Here is a 24,109-nt window from a genome sequence, read left to right on the forward strand (position 1 = left end):
GCTGACAACCCTGTGGCAGCCCTGCTTCAGTGCCTATTTCAGAGACAAGAGGGCTTTGGTTTTCTCTCCCATTAGCCAACTAAGAACAAATCCAAGTCACATGCCGAGACACACTATTACAATAGCTCTTTATTTATTTTCGACCCCACTTAAAGCACCTCCTGGATAAGCACAGAATGGACCCCAAAACTGCTGTCATGATTCACCAGTCTTCGCGCTGGGATGGCTTAGTTCACCCTTTATCACAAAGGCACAGAAATCACCTGAGGCCTCAGGTGTCAGCATCACTACACATGGCACATGAATGTGTCACCATCAGCGCATGGCATACCAATATGCAGTCCAAACAGTATTAAAGCAGAGCTCCTTCCTAAAGAGGTATACATATTTACTATAAATAAAGTTTAGATGAGGCCAGTATTGGCCCAACAAAGGATCTGAACTTCTGCAAAGGCTGTTTCACATTAGCCTTTAGTAGCAGAAACATAGATCCACTCTGCCAAAGCGATTCCTAAATGCTAGAAAACACAGCTCTCCCCAGACTGCTGCCACCCACCCATTTCCAGGTCTTAATACATTTCAAAGCTAAGGACAGTCTAGATTTCACCTCCAATACCAAGGGATGGTACCAGTTCAGTGTGTGCAGCTGTCTTCACCGGGATGGCTCAGCTGCAGCCGGGTCACAGCCAGGGACGGTGTCTGGGACGCAGGCCTCTTGTGCTGTATGTTCAGCACCCTCCTCATCTTCAGGCTGCTCTGGGCTGGCCACACTCTCATCGGGATGAATGACACCCTCTTTCTTTTTTTCTCCCAACACCTCTACGCCCATCATCCTGAGACAATGAAGCCGCTCATTCTTGGGCACAAAAGTTTGAATAGAGGCCTTTCCCCGCCACCCACACAGCACGATGGGGCACTGGAGGGCATCTGGATTCCTGCCAACAAAGAAGGTCCCACGTAAGCATTAAACAACCTGTTAGCGGTCTCTGACGATACTGACACGCCACCCCCAATGCTCCTGATTCCCAGCAGGTGCAGTCTTGTTCCTGCCACCCAGCAGCTCCCCTCATTACCTTTGCTACCTGGAACTCCCCAAGGGCAAGGTCCTAAAAACCCCACAATCTGGAACTGTCGTGCACCAGCCTTCAAAAGCTGTGGTTACACCGTAAGCTGCCACGCCTAGCACTTATCCCACAGCGATGCATGCACACTTACGTAGAGTCTGGTTCATACTTCAGCACAACGCTTCCCTTTGCTGAAAGAATAGAAAAAGAGACATGTGCCAACGCTTTCACTTAGTGGCCACAACTACTGAACAGATGTGTGTGCTGTTTCAAGCGGGGTCAGTGAGCTTTTGGTCTTGAGGCTCCAGGTAGAAGAAAAATTGTTCTCAGTCAACAGCGGAGCCCAAACAACATAGGAAGAACAACAGGCAGAGACTGAAGCAGGATGCAGAGAAAGAGAGTGTGTGCGCCCACAGGCAGTACGTAGTACAATTCTCTGAGGAAGGAGCAGGAAGGTAAGAGTTCACTACCAGTCTAGTCTCAACACTCAAGGTTAAACAGTCCCAACTCCTATACACAACACAAAATGCCATGAGAATTACCAAGTCTTCTAGCTCATCATCTCAATGCGAGTCAGCTCAGTTGGTCCCAGAGCTTGTTGGCCAAGCCCGAAGCCTGGCCTGGAGTTCAATCCCGGGGGGGAGGGGGGGACTACACCAAGATGGCGGCAACCAGCACGCACTGTATTTGAGGGGCAGAGGAGCTAAAACTCCGAACTGGTGAGTGGAGGGGCAGTGGAACCCAAAACAACGGCACTGAGGGGAAAGGGAGGACAAACCCTGATCTGAGTCCAGTAGGGCAAAGGTCAACCTCAGACATCTCCGTGGACCTCTCCTGGGGAACCAATTCCCGGGCACTTCTCCATAACGGGCAGAAACAGCGGCGGAGGTACCACAGCCAGCAGCAGAGGCAGAGGCTGAGGTACTGCAGCCAGCAGCGGAGGCGGCCTGCAGTGCACACAGCAACTTGCAAAGAACACAGTGCTGGCGCTTCAAGCACAGATCTCCCTTCTTGAGATCTGAGACTGAGAACACTCAAACCCTGATCTCCCTCCTTGCCTGAGGGGGAGGAGGCAGAGGAAGCACATAGTGCTTTCCAACGCAGAAAGCAGAGCCTAGCCTGCTATGCCCACAGCTTCTAGCACAGAGCACACAACAGTGTACATGTCCCGCCCGCAGCGTCAGCTACAGAGCTCAGAGTCCAGCCCCCAGAGCCCGCCAGACTGTAGACCACTGGGGAGTCAGGAAACCAGCACAGGCGCTTTGCGCCCACAGTCTGCACTTGCAAACAGCGCTAGCATCTACATCCCCTCCTGCGCTTGCTCCCAACCTCCATATCCCAAGCACCTATACTCTCTAGCACTCTCTCCTGCAAGATACTTACACACACACACACACACACACACACACACACACACACACACACACACACACAAGAGCGCTCACTCCCCCGCAATAGCGATTCTGCGCCAGTGGCTTTTCCTCCCTCAAGTACAGCTGAAGCAACAACTCACACTCTCAAACTACTGGACCTCTCTCATCTTCCTGAAGAATACTCCAGACACCAGAGAAAGACAATTCCAGTCTGAAGTACAGACTCCAGGAACAAACAGTGAAGGTTAGCAAGTGGCCAGAGGTTGGCGTAAGAACACACCCAACAAAAATCAGGACATCATGGCTCTACCAGCAACCCCCCCCCAAATCAATGGGTATTTTAATTCAGCGGAAACACAGGAAAATGACTTTAAAGCTATGCTTATGCAGGTATTAGAAGAACAAAAAGAGGAAATGAACAGAGCTCTCAAAGAAATACAAAAATATAATGGCCCAAGTAGAGGAGCAATTAGTGGTATGTAGAGAGGAAACAAAAAATAGGAGCCACTATAGAAAGACAAGAATCTACATTCAAACATATGAAGGAAATGGTGCAAAGCATAAAGTTCAATCCCAGAGCCCACAGTGAGAGGAGGGAGCCAGTTCCTGCGGGCTGTCTTCTGACCTCTACATGCAAACTATGGCACACACATGGCCCATCCCCAACTAAAGATAGAAAATAAAGTGAACCTTCATGAGGATTCAAAAGGAAAGAAATATAAAGTTCCCGTTTTTGTTTGTTTTTCAAACAGTCTCTGCTTCGAATTGCAATTTTGCTGGGGAGGAATGCTATGAACCTGCAGGCCTGTGACACACACCAGGTGAGATGAGATCATATACAGCCAGGACCACGTGGCTGCCCCAGACTGAGCTGTACACAGCAGCAGACACCTGAGAGAAGAGTGCAAACAAAGGAACAAGCACAACAAAGGCACTTGGTGAAGATGTCACCAGTGACCTGATGCAGGAGTTTATGTGTTGAAAGAGGACATTGCAACCAAGACTGCTGGTCTCCTAGCCTAACATATGGAAACAATAAGTCCAGAGCTCTACAAGATGTGTACAAGAGCCCAGAGGTGCCAGGTGACCTGAACCCACACAGTGTAGAGCTCAGCAAGGCTCCGCCAAGCAGGGCTTAAGGAGTCAGGCTCAAGTGCTTTCTAAACTCAGTGGGCACTGCTGAGTAGAAGCAGGGGTTCCACAAAGGACAAAGGAAGAACCCTCAAAAAGGGCTTCTTTCATGTGAAATGGCACAGCATTTGCACAGAGCCCATTCACAGCCCCTGTAACGTTATGACGAGATGAATGTCCTATAAACAGTTGTTATTCCACATTACTTGCTGTGTAGCCAAGGATGACCCTGAATTTCTGATCCTCCTGACATTTTCCTAAGTGCTGGACTACAGGCATGCTCAGTTTATAGTTTATGGGACCAAACTCAGGGACCTGAAGCATGCCAAGGGAAGCCCTGTGTCAACTGAGCACATCCCTGGCCAGGCACGACTGTTTTTTTCCTCTCAAATATTTTCAATCCATGGCTGGCTGACCCTGAGGATGTGTCAATACAGAAGACTGCCCATATCGACACATTCAGCTGAGAAATGGGCACCTATTATTTGCAGTCCTCACAAAACTAACACACCCCAGCCTCTGGCTCCCTTTACTCACCCAGATCCTTGACTTGACTGTAGGCCTCACTGCTCAGTTTTCTAAAGAATGGGTTCTCCTGGGTCAACAGTATCTTTACATCTTCCATGGACACAGTAATAATTCTTGAATTAATAAATGGATACAATGTATATATCCCCTGCAAGATCAAGAAAGACCACTGTAATCCCCATGTATACTTTTACTGAAGGGCTCTCTGTGTGGTTTTGGACTTGACTAAAGTCCCTCCCCTGGGTCAAGGCTCCAAAGAAACCTAGGCCCTGGAGGAACTGAAGGACCTGTGAGGTGACCACTTCAGTTCCAGCCAGCCTTGAGGTACTGAACCCAAGTGACACGCCAGAAGGTCCCTCTGTGGCTGTTTTCCATTAACCATAGCTAGGATTTTGAAATCCCTTTCCAAATTACCTCCTGTGCCAAACGAAACGCACAGTCAAACTCCTCACCACTGTTGTTTCGACACCAGACTTTGACTCCAGTGTTAATGACCTGTATGTTACAAATGAGATGAAACAGGAATCAAGACCAGTTCACTGCTGCCCCTTCCACTACAGGCAGCAGTAAGCAGCTTTAAAAAGAGATGGGCAGAGAAATGGCCCTTTCTGGAACTGGTTTCCAAGAATCAGCTCATAGTTCCAACTACTTCTATGTCCACAGCATCATGACAACAATGAAAAGTCAACAATAAAACTCAAGAATAAGCCACACACCTCTCAGTGTGCATCAAGACAGAGACAACTCTGTCACTGCCTGGCAGCCCAGAAGACCCACGAGGAGCTGACAGTCACTGTTAAGAAGCACAGCCAGCAGGCTGGCAAACCTAAGGAAAACCGTCCAGGGAAAGAACAATGTGGAAACACTGGGCCCTGCCCCTCCCGAGTGAAACCAGTGGGGGTGTGCAAGGCCCTACCTGTGCTCAGCTGAGCCCCCCGCCCCTACCCCAGCCCTCCACCTTCATCTTCTCGCTGTTGTTCAGCAGTATATTCCTCAGCTCCTTGGAGACCATGTAAAGCTGCCGCTTCTTCCCTTCTGTAGTTCGGGTTAACAAATTCATCCTCGGGAACGAGGGATCCAAGGCATAAAACTTCCTGTCAACAAAGTAGTGTCTACTTACACACAGTCCAGGGGCAGACCATTTATGCATCTCACAGCCCCCAGCTGAATCTAACTCCAGACAGTCTGCCTGTCCTTGCCTCAAATCACAAGCAGGCTCTGCCCAGAGCATAGCCAGGCCACAGGCCGTTACCAGAGCAGCTGTTCTGCCAACTGCTACCCCAATGAAGAGGAACCCAGACTCCTGCACTGGGCCAAACCTTAAAGCTTTTTACAGTATATGCTTTTCTGTATTTCCTATGCAGGACAATTGCATTCCCACCCAGACCTACTTGTTCCTCAATTTCCTAAGTAAGAGCAGACCAGGAGTCTTGGCCACTACCTGCTAACCCCACTGAGTGAGTTGAACTACACTGGTCCCAGCTGACAGCACTTCTTGTCACCTTCACCTCCACATGGTTCTTTCTTTTCCAACTTAATGAAGAAGGCTGGGACACCTCTCAAGGACTGGCCACCTCTAATGCACAAACGGGACAGAGAGCTAACTACAACATACCCGTTGTGTGTGTGATTGGTAATGCATTTGACTACAATCAGCTTTCTAAAGTGGCACTCAAATGGAAGGATCCTTACTCAATAGGCGGAAATAAAGGATCATCTTCAGGAATGAATACAAACGGATCTTCTTTAAATCCAAACAACTTCATTTTCTTTGATGGAGGAGGGCTGAGGAAATATGGAGGAGGTAAGGCAGTCAGTAGTTGTGGCAGGAGCATTTGACACCACCAGCCTCATCCCGACCCACTCAGCATTCAGCCCTGCACTGTAAGCTGGACCCCAGCTGTGGGGTGCTTTCTAATCCACAGAACATAAAACATAGGCTGAGGCTCTGGAATCCCAGTTAGTTTAACGAGAAGGGCCATGAGAATAAGACAGCCATGCTCAGATGTGGTTTTCTCACCCACACACGCCATCTTTCTTCTCATTGCTCTCGGTGTTCTCAGTGGTGTGTGTTCCTTCTGAGTCTGCAGCTCCAGTGATCACCTGACTTCCACTGGAATTCCCCTCTGCAGCAGCTACAGGGCTGGACTCTGTGGTCTCTCTGGGCTCTGCAGACTTACTCTGTACCTTTTGAAGAGAACAAGTTCATTTTTACACAAAAGCAACACACTCCACTGCAAGAAAATTACAACTAGTATGTTCCTATCAACCTGCTGCATTGTGCATTACAGCACTGGAAGACAACAAAACACTCTTTTTTTTAAACATACTGCTTCTCAAATTTGCTCTTATAAATGGGATCTGTAGGCACTGGTCATTCAGAGCTGACTCTACAAAGAACAGAGGCCTACAGAGCCAGCCTGCTCTTACTCAGTAACCCTGGGTCTGCTCTGGGTAAGGCACATGATGCTCAAGAGAATGTGAGATTGTGTTACCCACATTCCTGCACAGTTAGGCACAGGCACTTAACTAATGACACAAAGAGGGCTGTGGGAGCTGTTCCATGGTGCAAGTAACGAGGAGGACACACTTCCACGGCTTCAGGAACTGGGGCAACTATGATACACAATTGGCTTAGAGTACAAGTAAAACATTTTGTTCACACATTGAAACTCTTTTAGCCTAAAGATGCACTTGTATTCTGGCACACTTGTCTACCCAAAGCCCAAGGCTCAACCATGAGTGACAGCAAACAACCCACAAAGCCATGTCCTTTCTGTGTCAGAAGAACAGTGAGAGAAGGGATCTTAGTTCCACTGCCAAGTTACAATTTAGGATGTTCCAGCACAGGCAAGTTCTGATCTTACCCCAAGTCACCACGTTGTTAAAAGCCAAATCCAAGTCACAGCAACAGTCTCAAGAAGTATCTCAAAGAGCCCATTACCCACAGTGCCAGCCTTCCCTGAAAAGACAGCTATGTCTGTGGCTTTAATTCTGATGGTCTTTGTCTCCCCATGATACCACCTCATGAAGAGTGTGTCCCCAGCAGTGCAGACTCTTCACTCACAGGGCACAGGGCAAGCCAGAAACCCAAAACTGAGTAAGAGACAGAAGACCAGAAGTGAGAGAGATATGCTAACATGGAACTGAGCAAACAATACAAGGTAACATATCAACCGGAAAATGGAAGAGGCCAACATGAAACCAGAAAGCACCTGAGGGCCAGGGCAACCTTCTGCATACTCACAGCAGCCTCTAAACTGCTTCCAACAGCTCAGAGCCACCAGCTACGGGTATAAGGCACAGATAATACCACCAGTACAAGCCAAGATGCATCACACCCAGAACACACACTTCTGGGGCTAGAGGCAGAGCCACCAGCTACGGGTACAAGGCACAGATAATACCACCAGTACAAGCCAAGATGCATCACACCCAGAACACACACTTCTGGGGCTAGAGGCAGAGCCGAGTGGTGGAACATGTGCTTGGCATAGGTAAAGGCTCTCGTTTCAACACCAGCTCCAAACAACTACATCACGCACGCATGCCACTGTTGAAACACACTGTGAGAGAACACAAGGCATCCTGGTCCTGATACTATACCTCAACTAACTACCTAGAAACAGCATTTTAAATACACTGGCATAAGTAAAATTTATTAGTAAAGTTAATTTTACTTTTTTAGCACACTAGTGGAAAATGTAGACTGCCATCTTACCTCTTTCAGGAAAGAACACAGCTGTAAGCTTTATTCCTGAGGGGCTGGGACTCCCCAGGTTTAGAACCACAGTCTCAACTCTATCAGCCAGAAGCTGGATAACAGTTGCCAGAGACGGCTGTTCTTTAAGAAAACAGTGCCTGTCTGTTTTTTCAAAGCTGAGCAGCCTTAGTCCTAATCCAACATGACCTTGAAGAAATAGAGGTTTGCACAACACTTCCTGGACACATTCTATAACCACAGACGGCAATGGCTAACAAGGTAAAGGGTACAGTATTAAGAGGAACCATGTACTGAGGCTAAGAAAGCTGTTACGGCTTCTCAAATGAGATAGATGAGAGGAAAATGTCCCACTCACGGCCAGCACTTTACAGTGGGCAGAATGAACCCCAGGGTGTAGGTCAGTAAATGTCTGAAGACTTCACACTCAGAGCCCCTAGGACTGCCCACAGTCAATCTCACAACCTTTCAATTGCTGTTAGGTAGCTGGGGATAAGAAAGAGACAGAACGTGCTCCCCAAACATGGCCCTTGTGAGAAATACCTGTGTTTTAGAAAATCTGAAATGGAAATGAATCCCCCTTCCTTTAGGCCCTCCCTCTCTTAACACCCTCAAAATTCCCACTTGGCTGTGCATTTCAAGTGAACTAATTTGTAAGCTTTGCCTTGTATGAACAGGAGTAAGGACAAACACTCTGTCAAGCTGTTGGGATTTGAAGGTCCTTACCTTTGGCTGACGCTTATTCCATGGCATTGGTGCTTTCTTCACCAGTACAGCCACAAAGAACCCTCCAGTATTCTGATGATGTGGTAGTATTCGAAGGCTAAAACAGCACACATACAGAACACCATGATCCACAGCCGTTCTTTGGTATTGGACTGACTACCAAGACGATGTGCTCTGGTCTTAAGATGCTCAGCCCCATTCATGCATGCCCAGCCCTTTATGTATCATCTTTGTAAAGGCCATGGAGAGGAACGAGGGAAAAGAAAAGGGAACCAGACAGGGATGGGGGAATGTAATGACCACGGTACACTATATGCATTTATGGAGCTGTCATGAGGCCACTGCTTTGTACAATTACTACCCAAAACAGATACAGGATGGAAAGCATATGCAGCTTCCTATGTAATAACGCTGAGATTCTAACCACTCCAATATTTATAAACAACGGGCACCGAGTTCATCAACCTGACAGACTACCTCCCCATCCCAAAGCCCACGGTACCCACAAACTTACCATCGCTCTAGATGCACTGCCTGTAATCTTTCCAGGTCCTTTGGTGGGAACATAGTAGGTCGGATTTGTGTATGTCTGCCCTGGGGAACCTCATCCCAGTCTGCAAACCACTGTCCATCTCTAGTCATGACCTGTACAGAGACCAGCAGCACCACCACAATGGAGAACACATGGTACACAGGTCGAGGTGTGATGGCCATATAAATACCTTCACCCCTAAGTCCAGGATAAACCTCATCAAGTCCACCAACAGCTTTCTCTTTTGTTTGTAAAACAAGTCTCAGACTGTTTTGCGCAAGGTCAAAGGGGAACAGTTTTGTCTATTAAACCAAAGTTGGACTGCAGACCACACACATACAAAAAAAGTAGCAAGGTTATATTTATGGACATGAGATCCATATGAAACACAAAACAGAGAGAAAGACATGCAATTATACCATTTGTCATTACACAGACTCTGCAAATTGAGTCTGTACTGTACAACCAGATGATGCACTTAACATAACCAAAACAAATGTTTCCCAATGTATGTGGCTTTTTCAAGGTGTCCCTGGCCCTCTGAAATAAAGCCTCATCAAAGGATTACCTTCCACTGTGAGATTCCAGGCATCCACTTCAGTCCTGGCAACTCAGCAGATACATCAGCAAGCTCAAGAGCACCTAGGAAGAGACAAGAAAAACCCCAGAGGCTCCCACACTGTGCCCATTCAAAGAAACCACAATAAAGTACACAGAGCATGGCTCCGCTGTAAGCTGTCCAGAGAATGCAAATCCACCGAGAGAAAGCAGCTTAGAGTGGGACAGGGAGCAAATGCTAACGGGCACAGGAACCTTCTTGGGGTGAAAAATGCTCTCAAACTAGACTGTGATGACAGACTCAGTTGAGTGAGTTTACGAAAAGTCATTTAACTTTATTCTTAAAATGTAAAGCAAAACTCAGAAAAGATGCTAAAACAGACACTACAGTCATACTGAAGCTGTAAGGCTGACTGCACTGAGCTGCTGCCTGTCTGCCCCGTCTGAATTCTAATTCAGAGGCAGGTCTGTTCTACACATATTGGTCAGGTGATCTCTGTCTTCATGCCTTTTTGTCTAACAAACACCCCAGAACTGAGTTCAACCATAAAGTTCTACATCCCCAAAAGTTTTCGAAGTAGCTCACTGGGCACAACTGTGGCAGCCTTACAGAAGGGCAGCTGTGAACATGCTCTGGTCCTGTGGTCTCCCAAGAGTGACACTGTAAAAAGCTGTACAGCGGAGCCACCAGTCAACATTCACCCAGCTACCAATACAGACTTGAGGAAAACAACAAAGCCCCTTAGAAAAGCACAGAAAAACTGTATAAACAAACCAAAAGGCCTTCAAGGGGATACTTGCCAGGGGAGCCTTTCACAAAAGGAGTCTGCTCTAAGAATCTCCCTCCTTCAGAGTAAACAAAAAGGGCAGACATCTTCAGTCTCCACGCCTGTGAGCTATTTTCCTCCAGCTACAGCTCTGAGCACCTTCCTCCAGTACTTAATCCAAGTGTGTGTCAACTATGAGCATCTGATATTCCTTGATTTCCTGGCACTTAAGTACTCTACGCACTCCATTTTCTATTTAAATCTGGTGACTAGGACCCAATACCATGACTGATGACAGCAGGAAGGCTTTTGTCACCATCAAACCTGTGCTTCAAATGAGATTAGCTGCAGTTAGTACCCACTCTGGTCAAGGAGACTGTTCACCAAGAAACCAGTCATTTTATTTGACATCAGTAGAAGGCACTACCAATCAGTGTGACTCCCTCAAATCCTATAGTCACCTTAAGAGGGTTCTGTTTCTACATTGCTGTGGATTAACCCCATGGACTATTCTTGCCAGCCAAGGACTGTCTCTGAACTACATCCCAACCCTGGGCTTTTGAGAAAAAAAAAAAAAAAAAAGGCTCCTGTGGAGCTCAACCTGGCCTCGACTCAGTTCCCCTGTCTCCCTGTTCCTCGTGTTGAGAGCACAGGGCTTCTTCCTGGCTTAGCCTAGCTACTGGGCAGTGATAGGAACTAGCTGTAGATGTGAGTGTGCTGAATGCTCCTCACAGCTCTGAAACAAGGCTGCAGCAAAAGACAGGTTTAGAGTCTGTCACTGTCACTACCAGAATCCTATCTTTTCTAAAAGTCAGCAACACAGACATAAATCTGAGCAAGTTCAATTATCACTTGACCCAGAATGTCTCCAAGTATGACATAACTGTAGTTTCCTTCTCCACACGCACTTTTAGAAGTTAAATACTACTGAAACAATTGTTTCAAAATCCTACCTTTACCAAAGCCAAAGTGCAAGATTACAAATATAGTATATCAAATCTCAATCTAAAGGTCTGCACAGCCCAGTACAGACAGAACTGAGAGGCACACCTAACACAAGGGACAGCAAGTGGTGGGTGCTGAGCCTCAAGACAATTAGTGCACTGTCCACATTATGTTTAACTCCTCCATGTTCACAAGGATGACATGCGTCTGTACTGTGATATCAAAACATAAAAAAAAAAGCCTATTTGCTTTTAGAGAACTCCAGCACAGGTTGATGGAGGAAAGCTAACACTTTGGCAAATGCTGTCTTGGGATACTGTTTGAAAACGATGCCTGTCTGATGTCTCAGTATAATTCAGCGTCTAAGACCTCCCAGCACTGGGATGGGTACTAACAAAACCATAGCACATGCTGCAGTTGGAACCCGGGTGTTCAGGATGTGCAACCACGCTCTCACTACAAAGAGCAGCCCTGTAACCCTCAACACTGGGAAGAGCTACTAAAGGATTCAGGAATCCCCTTCCAGATGCACACCCAAAGCACAGAAAGCAGGCTATCTAAGAGACTCCTAACACAGACTCAAGTTCACAGGAGTTCCCGCAGAAAAACAAGTGTGCGCTCACTGATGATCTGGAAAACAAGGTAGGGTTACACAGACAACTGGGTACTGCTCACTCACACATGAAATGAAACTAACAGCCATGAGAAGACAGCTGCAGTAGGACCCTAGAGTAACAAGTGCAGAGAAAAAACGGGAATGGTGGCGGCAGGGGACACAGACAGCAACCTGCAGCTCAGTTTTGCAGGATGAGGAACTGAGATGGATGGTGGTAAAAGCTGTAGTCACGTCAGTCGTCCTAGCATACTGCACTGCACACTTAGTGATGAGGTGATCGGTGGGGATCATTCTACCCATTAAACACTTACATACACCAATGTAATAAGGGCCTCACATTACAGTCATTTTGTCATTGGAGAAAAATGAGCACAACTTTGTCCTCAGGCTTCCATATTCCAAGCAATTCACAGCATGTGATAAACATTGCAGAAGCCAATTTCTAACTATGACACTCACTTTCAGAGTTTCAGGCAATGGGTTAAACATACATGCAGATAGTCAAGCCCTGTCCTCCCCTGGCTCACCCACAGCCTGCTCACCCTTCACTTTAGGAGCGGCTGCACGCATGCTCACCTTCACTCTTTTCCAGCAGAGCTGCTATTACTGCTTCATCCTCAATGGGATTCAAAGAACACGTGGAGTACACCATCCTGCCGCCTTCTGCCAGCTGCTCAGCACCTCGAGTTGCAATCCGAAGCTGAAGGCTAAGGGCAGACCTCAGGTTAGCACACAAAACATCTCCGGAAAAGAACACCTACCTACCTTGTCACATACACTTTCCGTGACATTTTACAATTAAAAAAACAAACAAACAAACAAACAAAAAAAAAAACACGTCTCAAGGTTGCAAGTGAAGTTAGTATAATCTTATATAAACTATCTGTTTATTCTTTAAGAAAACAGCTATTTTTATATTTTTTCTGTTGTTATATATTTCCCAAGTTTAACAAGAGAAGTATAACATAGTTGGAGAATTTCTCTATTAAAAATCTCCAAAAAAAAATCTCCAAATTTATTTAAATGTTTTTTCTATGAAAAATATACACACTTTCTTTTATTTTACAAAACCAGTAGTTTTTAATAATACTTGTAAAATTGTTTGTAGTCAGTTTTTACTAGTATACCAGACCAATCATTATACAAGGAAGAAAACATGCTTTCATGTTCAAAGAAAAAAATGTCAACCTCTATAACCAGAGCCACTGAAAATGCTGTGTGAGGGGCTGGAGAGATGGCTCAGCAGTTAAAAACACTTATTGAGAAGCTGAGTTTGGCTCCCAGAATCCAGCGGATCACAACCATCTCTAACTCCAGTCCCAGGATCTAATGCCTTCTTCTGATCTCCAGCAGCACCTGCATGTACACTGTATATATACACTAAGGCAAAACATAAAAAATAGGAAAGAGTGCCATACACAAACACTGCAATGCACTAAGCCATCAGCAGATGCTACCATGAGAAGTCCAAGGTTAGTTACAGGAGTGGAAATGAATGCTTCAAATGTGTTATCAAACTGTGATAAAAGACATAACACCTTGACAACATAACGGTATCAACTACCACTCCTAAAGGCTTTAGAGCAATGGTTCTCAACTTTCCTTCCTAACATTGCTACCCTTTAATATAGCTCATGTTGTGGTGACTCCCAATCATGAAATTATTTTGTTGTTACTTCATAACGTAATTTTGCTTCTGTTAGAATCATAATGTAAATATTTGATACATAGGATATCTGATATGTACTCATAAAAGTGTTATAACCTACAGATGGAAAACCGTTGCTTTAAATAACTTCTAATGTGCAGACAAACTCTCATGAAGCAACTATTAAATGTGGCTCCAGGTGCTCACTTATTGATGGTCAGTCAGGGAACAATGCATCTTAGAAGCATCCTGTCTTGAGAGTGTAACTGATTTACTTACCCATGGAGCTGCAAGCTGTTTAAGGTAGTCCATTTCTTCCAAACATCAATGTTTTTTCTCATTGTGCCATCACCACTGAAAAGAAGATATTGAACAAACTGAACCCGTGCCTAGGGAGACAGCTACTGGGCATTTCACATCCAAGATGAACTGCAAAGCAGGTATTCTAGATACTGACAGAAGCACCTCCATCCTCACAGATGATGTTCTGCTTCAGCTTTCAGAACACTTCAGCATTCAATCCCAAAAGGAAGTAATAGGAGCAGAGAACCTCATTCAATTGATGAGACTGTCTCCATGGGAGAAGCATAGGCTACATGTACCTATATTCACAATGCTCTGGTGAAAACAAGTTCTGGGTGTCTTTGGAAAGTATAAAGAAAGAGAACCAATTCTAAACACAAAGTCCCTTTGTTTTGTATGCATCTCATATGCACAGCCTGAAAATAATTACATGGCATTTTGAATATGCAGTGTTTTGACTGTAAATTGTCACAAGTTCAGGTATGGAATTGTTCATTTGGAGATTTGTCAAGGACTCAAAACGCTTTGACTTTTGGAGTACTTTACACTTTAATCAGAGATGTTCAGACTGTACCAACACTAATCTGTAGACCTAAACACAGGTCCTTGCATAAATGCCACTGAGAAACCTCATTGATAAAAAATGACACTTCAAAAGCAGAATTAAACTTGCAAACATTTTGCCAGAGTAATAAATTCAATCAAGCCAATGTAATCCATCTAACAACTTTTTTTTTCTACAGTTAAATATTTTCATTTCCTCCACTGACTTGATATAAATTATTACCATGTGCATTTTACAGGATAGACTTGTCCTGTTTCATCTACCAGCTTGCCAGGTTTGTTCCTACCCTAGCTGATAACTGCAAAGCTTCTCTTCCATATGCTTCAGGAACAGGTCCACAAGATAGACAAGCTCTGATATATAATCCCTACTTTAAAATGACTCCCTGGCTGGATGCTAGGGCTCATGTAGTAGAAACCCTAACATAATTTCAGGAATTTCTTCAGGAAATTGTTCTTACAAACTTTAACAGTTTGTAAGGTCAACTTAATTTCAGAATATTAAAAAATGTTTTATTTTGTTATTATTAAGACCGTATGGGTAGAAAACAGAGGACCCTCAAGGTTAATCAGAATACCGTAACCAAGGAAACAAGAGAATTCATGACTCATCTACTTAATATGTGACACTTCACACAGAGCGTTGAAAGTGTTACTTACTATGCTGCAAGTTATTTTAGGTAGTCTATGTTTTAACTTTTACGGAATTCTCAAGTTTCAAACAGTTCCCATGCATTTTAACCCAGCCACACTCAGTGCTACCGGCCACAATACAAAGTAAGTTCTACTTCAAGCAGCAACTGCCTAACAAAACAGTATCCTACCAAAGAATTTTCCTAAGCACTATGATAGGCAAATTCTGAGCTCGGGGCTCCACAAATCCATGCTGTTCAAGTATTAATGCTTGGGTTTCACCTACCTCTGAACTGATATTTATAGCAGGACAGGGTCTTTCCTTATAAACAGCCATAACATAGAATGTTTCTACTCATCAAGTCTTTAACACATATGCCATTAGACTTGAAGTGTCAATACACAAAACAGAATGAGTTTCTCAAAGGTCTCCGCTCTTAAACGTCTCTCACTGAACTGCATAGCGAGCTTTAGTAGAACGCCCTGACTTTGTATGCACACTCCAAGAGGAGAGCACTCAGGGCGCGTGTGAGTGTGCACATGCGCATCTTTTGGAGCTACGAGTCACTCTGTGCTAACACCCTGCTCCGTGGCCCAGGGCACAATAACCAGGTGAGCCACTGTGCTCACGTGACACTTGACCTCATCCAGTGTACATATGACTACATAGCCTGTGAGATTTTTGGCTTTCTGGCCTCGTAATAATATAAATACCTGCAAGGGACATCACATAAAATCCGATCATAGAAGAGAATCTCTTTCCTTCCGTCCACATCTACTGTAAGTCTAGGGATGCTGGATGCATCATGGTTTACCACCATGACACAAGGACTGCTCAACCTTTTGGCCTGACGGACGAGCAGATAGCAGCGCTTGTTGTCCACGTCATTTGCGATAACAAATCCCTCTAGGAACATAAAATTGTAGTCACGTGAGATGCAGCAGAAGTAGAATCATGCCCTGAAACACATAACCATAACCTCTGGGTCGGCAGGTGAGAAAAGGAAAGCGCTGTGAAACGTAAGACCTGAGACCAAGACTTTCTAGAAAAAGAAAAAGGAGCTGTCTACATGTGGATTTTATACAACCAAAGCTCTCAAAGCCGCAAGACTCATTTGTTAGCAGCTATGTATTTTGTTCCAACTGTCATGCTAACGACTTTTCTAAGATTCTTATTAATTATGAGGGAGGCATAGAGAAAAGGGTACATAAAACCTGACAGAGTTACAACCCTGCCCATGTGCAAGGCTCTGCTCTAAAATGAAAATCAGGCCTGGGACAATCTTGTTATCTCAGCCCATCAACTGGTTCTGGGACATGGTGTCCCAAGCTCACAATCATCCTGGGAAGTTTCCTGAGTGGTGATCCTGCTCACTTCTTATTCCTCCCACACTCCAGAAAAAAAAAAAAAAAAGACAAAATTTGCTTAACAACATTTACAACCAGGACCACTCTTCACAACAGTGAGAAATACAACAGGAATAGAGAGGTGAAATTGCTCCTGCCACCTAAGCAAGGCTCCTAACCAACAATACAGAAATAGTTTAAAAACATATAATACAGATGGTTTTAGGAAAAGCATTATCTACCAAGAAAATGAGGGCTTTAAAAAAAAAATGACAAACAAACAGGCAGCAAAACAAAAAAACCCAAAACAACAACAAAACAAAACCCCTCCACATCATTTATAAGTATATAATTAAAACAGAAATGGGCTGGGGTAGCTCAAAGCCAGCAAGCAGAATAGATTGAAGCTGATCTGACCAACACCAGAAATACTGTTCCTGGCTCTCCGGCTCTCAGGAAAGACAGGCAGACTGCAGAAATGGCTGCCAGCTCCTGAGCTTTCTGCAACCTCCCCACAGCACTGCACATCACATCCCGTTTCAGATGTGGCGTCTGCTGCTCCAAACCCCTGCTGAATGGTGGAGAGCTCCAAATGCAGGGGCAAACAGCAACAACCAGAAACAGCAGGCTAGCCACTGCTTCTCACCTAAGGCAGAAACTGGACAAAGCAGGGGTTACTACCCAAGTTCACAGAAGTCTGTGTACCATGTGTAGGCCCCTTTCCTGTTACAGATAGCACGCAGGAAGGAGTCTAACACACAGGGTCCTCAGCATCTGACTGTGCTGATTTGACAACTTATCATCAGTGTGCTACCCTCAGTACCCACAGGAGACTTTACTGCCCAGAAAGGAGAAAAGGGGAGGACTTTCCCTCTCCCACAACCCACCAACGTCACCTCCTAACCCACAGTGATTACCTGGAAAGGGGACACTCATGTCTGCATGCAACATTTCAATTAACTGTGTGGTCTTTGATCCAGGGGCTGCACACATGTCTAAGATCTATAAAAACAAACAAACAAACAAGAGTGTGTCTCTTTTTAAAACTATTCCCAAAGGGTTGTGTGGTCAAAGGCCAGACATCAGTCTACTTATAAATTATGGAACAGTGCTGGTGGGCCACATGGAGTCAATGTGATTTATAGAAGACCACTAAAAATTATCTGTGTAGTTAATTTCTTAAAACAATCACTTTAAGAGAGTTTATGTGTAACTTTATGTGTACTGTAAGGCAGAATACAAAACTACAAGAACAAAAACCTTAGAATACATAACATTACCAAACAGAAGGGAAAGGCGAACACTACTGCAAGGTCTCCGCAGAGTGGGCACAGCACTGCCAATGCCTGCCCACCTGTCTTTTGTCTGGCACTCTACCTTATGATGTGGCTCAACGTTGAGCAGCAGTGGGGGGATCATGCTGACAGCCTCCTGGCGGATGATGTTTCCCTTAGAGAGAAAAACCAGCAACAGTAAGAAAAACAGCACTTCAAATCAGGCATGTGTCTAGCGCAATAGGAAAAGGTCATGGAATCTTACACAGAACAGGAAAATTTTAACGGATAATTGCTTGCTACCTAAAGATAAGTAAGAACCCACTAGCATCAAGATAAGAATATCAGGTATGATGCACCACAGTCTCGGTCCTCTTATGCACGCACAGGGGTTGGGGGAGTGTCCTCAAGGGCAGTCCCCTATCTGCAGAGCAGCACACAGCCAGGAGCCAAAATTTAGTGCAGGACAGAAAGTGACCATGGAGCAATAATCTTCCTTCCCCATATCCATCTATTTCCTGGGTCTGCTCTATCAGGAACCCTCCATATTCACTTTCTAGATCCAAGGAACTCCTTGCAAAGACAAGACATCAGCTACTGATCCTATCTGTATCCTTTGAGCAACTAGCAACTAATCACCACCCTTATGTTGTTTTTACGAGGGCCTGGGCATAAGAGCTGGCAGACAATACACATTCAGATGCAGACAGGAAGTCTAGTACTGCCTCAGTCACAACCCTACCACCAGCCTGGAATGTATGGGCTGCCCACAAACCACCTGCTTTTCAGCACCTAAAATGCAGGCCAGTCATATGACACATGACAAGTCAGGCCTATGACCATCAGAACTGACACCCAGACTTCACATTTTCACCTGTCATCTGCTCTCATGAGTTTCTGGTTAGCAGTGATTCGGTGGCACCTACCTCAACTGTGATTCACTTACCTAGGCACAGACTCTAAGCTTCCAGTTTACCCATGTGACAGTGGTTCCAAAACTCTGCAGTGCTCAGCTACACAGCTCTCACTACCTAGCTCCTGATAAAATCCAAAAGCCTTTCTTCCCAACAGCCACATATCCTTACCACAACCTGGGTCAACATTACCCACCTAGCTGCCTACCACACTAGTCCCCAGGGTCTGGTCTACTCAAAGCACAAACCTGATGCTCCCTAATGGTCTGCTAACCTTTTATTCAACCACCAACCTAAATGAAGAGTTGGGCAGACCAAGTACAGACAGGGCTGTGGTAGCTCCCAATCCTTAGTATCCAGGGAGGGAAAGCCAAGCAAACTTACGCCCTCTACCTATGTGGACAGAAAGCCACAGTGGGGGGATATAGCTAAAAATGGGAGCCGAGACAGATGACTATCTTTCATAGTTGTAATAGCATCAGGAAAGAAGAAATATGGAAAGCACATACTTCTAAAGCATGGTGAGTAAGAAGTGTATTTTACCTAGTGGCACTAAATACTTCACTTCACCAGAAAGAAGTGGACAAAAGAGAGGAAACCCCTGGGTTAAATGTAAAATTAAAGAGTCCAAAAGAAGAAAAAGAAAATCTGCAAGGCGGACACTTATCTAGCATCACAGCGTACATTTATCCATCACATGAAAGGACAGTGTCTGTACTGGAAATGCCTCTAGGCTTCAGACCAGTGACTGAAGCTACCCAAAACAACCCAGAAGGATAGCACCCATGAGAACCACAGTTACACGTGGCTACCTGCATTTGTAAAGGTTCAACATAGAAAAAAAAATCCATGGCAAGATACAACAGGATAAAGTATGAAATTAATAGTGCCATTATAAGTAAACTATACAACTTCCATAATCTGCTAAGTGGTCTTAAAATGTTGTACTCTACACGTAAGACACGCAGATGACTACACATCTAAGAAAAAGGAACAGACTAAACAGAAGTACCATGAGTGACAGCCTGGTCCTACACTCATCCAAATTCTACAGCCTTGTCAATCCACCAATAGTAGACAGTAAAACAGACAACAATGACAGGTGAACTCAACTGTCTTCAGGATTCCATGACCCAAACAAGCCCGCAGACTAGTCAATCATAACACTAAAGCTAGTGTGTCCTGAGTGTGGCCCCTCTGACTCTTCAGGGGAAAACACAGTGTACATGCGATGAACGGTGCTCAGTGTGCTCAGGCCCCTGCACATCCACAGAACACACTTACAGACTCAGCCTCGCTAACCAGGAACTGATGAAACTTTGCCAACAGTGGGGACTTTCTCAAGATTTTTCGACTTAAATTTGTGTGCCAGGCAAGTTCTTCAGGGTACCTAAATAAGAAGAAAGCAAGGTAATCACCATTTTCATACAATAAGGCATGTGTAGCACATATTTAAATGCTGGACTAATACCTGATCATGACTTTCTTCATGCATTTTCTGTTTCTATACAAAGCAGAAACTATAAGGCAACAAAAGAGCTTTACACACAAAACCCAATCCTAAATACCCCCATGCTTGGAAATCACCAATGCACTCATTTTTAACCAAGTCCAGAATGAAGAATGAAGCCTCTCTCACCATCTGTGTCACTTTATGAGGACATTCTTTCTTTATGAGGTCAGTGATTGGGACAGGTGTTACCTACACCTGACCTGTCCCTATTCACTTGTCCTCAACGGCAGGCTCTGATGTGACCCACAGCACTGTGCTCACCAAGTCTAGTTAACCCAACAGCAAGCTAATTAGGTCAGGAAGTGATCAATCTGTGTCAGTACTAACTGTTACTCCTGAGGTATGACAATGAACTCCTGTTAACAATAAAGGTCAAAGGGTTTAATATACCATTTTGTAGCCATAGTAGCAAATGGGACAATGAAGTCAGGCTGACTGGAAAACAGACACAAGTGACGAATTTGAGTCTTGGAAGTGACGCAGAGACTCAGCTTTTAGCATCTTAAAACTTGACTCACCAGCCATGTTTTAAGATACATGTGATAAGTTCTGACTACTAAATTATGAAAATGAAATTGACTGTGGATATTACACACAGCACCCCTCATTTACACAGCATTTTGCTGCTCTGTTTGACTTATCAGGCAGTTAAAAACTGTCAGCTATTCATGCAAACTCTAGCGGACTCCCTTTCTAAACTTCATAAATCCTCAAGGCAGGAAAGCGACCAGGCCGCTGCCCAAGGAACTCCAGCAGCCAGGCCTTCAGACCTCTCTAATCTTCCTAGCACTCTTATAACATCATTTCAAGCCTCAGTAACTGTCACAAAGGTCATCTCCAGTCCCTCAATAGGACCCTTCCCAGACTGTGCTAAATTTAGGTAAAAAGGTTGAACAAAAAGTCACCAATCCCTGAGCTCCCCCAAGCTCAGGATTTGAAATCTCACCAATCTTCAACTTGAAAAAAATCTGTCCTAGAAAGCTCCACCTCTTATGTAAAGGCTGTCTGCTCAGCTCCCTACTGTCCTCTCCCAGGAGCAGGAGCAGCCAACCCCTGGATTCATCCCTCCACTTCTTGGACTCTCCAATAAATCTCCTTTATGAGACTTGCTGCCTGGTGTGACTCTCATTGGAAGAAGCCAAGAAACAATGAAGAGAAGAAGGAAAGATGGGAAAAAAGTGGGGCAGGGCTGAGATTCCTGAGCAACTCAGTTCACCAGGGGATACCCTCCTCTGGGAACTCCAAGACCTCTGCTGAGGAGACCTCATCTCAGCACTGTGTGATTCCTGGGCTCCCGTGTCTCAGGATGCCCTTCTATTGGAGTCCTTCTCCCCTCAGAGCTCTGTGGTTCCTGGGCTTCTGAGTCCCAAGACACCTTTCCATCCAAGCAGGAAGGCCAACAAAAACAACTGAAATATTCATCCTGCTTCCCTAGAGGCAGTGATATAGAAACTGCCCAGTGTTGTATTTGGAAAATCTACTGCACACTGATTTTAGTGCCTGACATTCAGTTCTCTTTTAAATGTACGTGTTATGCCTACCTATCCAAATGGTCAGGGATAAAAGGAAAGTTATATTCCATGATTAACAAAACTCTAATGCCGGGTTGTTACCAAAAAAGCTGCCTAAAAATAAAAGATGACAACATCAATATATAAACAGGCAAAACACCAGACATGGTGTCCAGGCCTTTAATCCCAAAGGAAGGGAGGCAGGGGCATTCAGCCTCTGAGTTCAAGGCCAGCCTTGTCTATATAGCAACTCCTGCACCAACCAGAGCTACACAATAAGACCCTGTCTCAAAAGAAAAAGCATAAAAAAAAAGCCAAAACCCACAAAGTTACCAGAAAAGACTAAATTCACCATTATGTAACAACTACTTAAAATATTTTTCCTTTGTGAAAATTCTATCCCAAAACATGAAATATGAAACCATAATTAAATCTGTGAGTTCACTCAGGGTGCAGAGTATCCGAACCATTATGGAGCACTTCGGGTATTGAACAAGGAATTCTGCCCCTTTAGGCACCAGCAATCATAGGTAATGAAGGGCTGTCGTGGGAGCAGGACTGCCTGCATACTGGAATCAGAAGAAGATTAAACCTGCCTGTAGGCTGTGCTGGGAAACACATGGGTATGTAAGCCATAGCAGCCTGTGCTGAGGCTTTGTTCTCTCTCTCTAAAGAAAGAGCATCTACTCTGAAACTCTGATGTGGGAAACTCTGGATTGTAAACAGAAGCCGCTAAGGAACTTCAAATTAGAGGAGGCTGGACCCAAAACCAATTAACTAAACTCAGTTTGGGAAACATGAATTACAAGTCACTTATTAACATGTACACACCAGTCTGATGTTAATAAAAGCATTAGAGAAAAGAACATTTAGATGCTTGAAAAGAACCAGGTGTGTTGGTGCATAGCTTTAATCCCAGCACTTGGGAGGCAGAGGTAAGTGGATCTATTGAGTTTGAGGCCAACCTGGCCTACAGAGTGAGTTCCAGGACAGCCAGAGCTACACAGAGAAACCGTGTCATGAAAAACAAAGATATGCCTGAAAAGTACATCCAGGCTGTTTCTGCCAACAGTGATTGCAGAGCTAAGAAATGCACCCCAGAGGGAAACAAATCTAAGAAACACCCAACATGAGAAATTATTTTGTACTTACCAACTTAGAGGCTGTGGAACTTCAACTTTCTGTCCATCTACCTCCAGGTCCTCCAACTCCTTAAAATACTTGTTCTTCAAGCAATGGAGAATCTCTTTTGCATGGCTACGAGAAAAATAAGCAAGTTTCACAGTGATCTAAAAATGGTGACTTGATAAAACTTAATAACTTTAAGACTGCAAAACTCAAACCAACTCTTGAGATGTTCTTTAATCACCTAGAGGTGTGTAGCCTTTTAACACTGGGACATCGTTAATATCTAAGAATTCAATTTGGAAAGCAACACAACCAACTTACTAAAACCAAAACCCCTCCAGTTTACCGCACTGTGTTGGACCATAGGCTGGACACAACTTAAGAAATACAGTAAATGCAATACTGCAACGTATCTTGGAGATAATGTACACTGACAGGCAGAGAGACGCAAATTAGATGTCACAAGTTTTCCGTGTTGTTCAGATGGAGCACTTTCGAATCATGTTCTGATCTCCCACACGCGCAACGCCTAAGCAACCCAGGCTACTCCTCTATACCGTATCTCCCTCTCGAAAGCCTCGTAGCCCATACCTCAGAAAAGACACAACAGAATTACCTTTTGTAACCAGTGATTCTCAATGTGGCTGGGAGTGGCTCCCGGAGTGAATCCATAAATTGGTCCCACTCTCCTTCAGGCACGATCTTGAGTTCCTGATAATAGTGCTCGAAAAGCTTGTTCTCCTTTATTATCTCGGGATATCCACCTTCCCAACCCTGCCGGGAAAGCGACAGGTGAGCAAGTCCCGGGCCCCGCTAACCCGGCCCACGAGCAAGCCCCCACGCCCGACCCCACGAGGCGCTCCTCTCACCGCCTGGCCGCGCTTCCTGCCTCCCTCGGTGCCGTCTTCAGCGCCCTCAGGCTGCGGTGGCTGCTGGAGCCGCCGGACCCGCGCCCGCCGCCCCATGGCCCACGCGACTGCACACGCGGAGCGTAGACAGCGACCCGCCACTGAGCACGCACGCTGTACTTCCGCCTGCATCCCGAGGACCCCCCGAGGATGGGTCCTAGCAAGGCAGTCAAGAAATATGCCTGATACGACACAACACACCGTTAACAAAAACCCACACGAGAAAAGGGTGGTGTTCGTACAGGGACGCGGTTCCTCAAATCAACCACTAAAACCACTGAGCGTGAATCACCCTGTCTTACACGGAGGCTCAGGCACCTGCATGGACGACCTGCTGATGGCGCGTGCGCAGAGAGGCGTGGAGCGCTGCCAGACCTGCGGCTGTCAGGGAGCCAGACCGTGGAG

The 24,109-nt window shown here is 45.2% G+C and overlaps 1 protein-coding gene across 2 annotated transcripts in view; it reads right to left on the bottom strand.

Moving 5' to 3' along the window:
- The window catches only part of Nsun2 (NOP2/Sun RNA methyltransferase 2), a 28,765-nt gene extending 4,922 nt beyond the window's left edge, over positions 1 to 23,843 (bottom strand). Inside the window, exons 1-19 of one of the 2 annotated variants that reach the window (XM_021640245.2) lie at positions 23,666 to 23,843; positions 23,413 to 23,570; positions 22,821 to 22,925; positions 19,929 to 20,034; positions 17,834 to 17,905; positions 17,374 to 17,458; positions 15,824 to 16,016; positions 13,889 to 13,963; positions 12,538 to 12,668; positions 9,644 to 9,717; positions 9,058 to 9,188; positions 8,544 to 8,640; positions 6,117 to 6,283; positions 5,789 to 5,881; positions 5,055 to 5,190; positions 4,511 to 4,591; positions 4,106 to 4,244; positions 1,216 to 1,255; positions 630 to 935 (exon numbers count right to left, since the gene is read on the bottom strand). In XM_021640245.2, coding sequence (XP_021495920.1) covers positions 653 to 935; positions 1,216 to 1,255; positions 4,106 to 4,244; positions 4,511 to 4,591; positions 5,055 to 5,190; positions 5,789 to 5,881; positions 6,117 to 6,283; positions 8,544 to 8,640; positions 9,058 to 9,188; positions 9,644 to 9,717; positions 12,538 to 12,668; positions 13,889 to 13,963; positions 15,824 to 16,016; positions 17,374 to 17,458; positions 17,834 to 17,905; positions 19,929 to 20,034; positions 22,821 to 22,925; positions 23,413 to 23,570; positions 23,666 to 23,836 — 2,337 coding nt within the window. In that variant the 5' untranslated portion in view covers positions 23,837 to 23,843 and the 3' untranslated portion in view covers positions 630 to 652. Of the gene's footprint in view, positions 1 to 111; positions 936 to 1,215; positions 1,256 to 4,105; positions 4,245 to 4,510; positions 4,592 to 5,054; positions 5,191 to 5,788; positions 5,882 to 6,116; positions 6,284 to 8,543; positions 8,641 to 9,057; positions 9,189 to 9,643; positions 9,718 to 12,537; positions 12,669 to 13,888; positions 13,964 to 15,823; positions 16,017 to 17,373; positions 17,459 to 17,833; positions 17,906 to 19,928; positions 20,035 to 22,820; positions 22,926 to 23,412; positions 23,571 to 23,665 lie in introns of those variants that run through there. The other variant, XM_021640244.2, reaches the window with a different exon arrangement.
- Positions 23,844 to 24,109: the final 266 nt, after the last annotated feature.

Source organism: Meriones unguiculatus, chromosome 3, assembly GCF_030254825.1.
Source record: "Meriones unguiculatus strain TT.TT164.6M chromosome 3, Bangor_MerUng_6.1, whole genome shotgun sequence".
NCBI lineage: Eukaryota > Metazoa > Chordata > Mammalia > Rodentia > Muridae > Meriones > Meriones unguiculatus.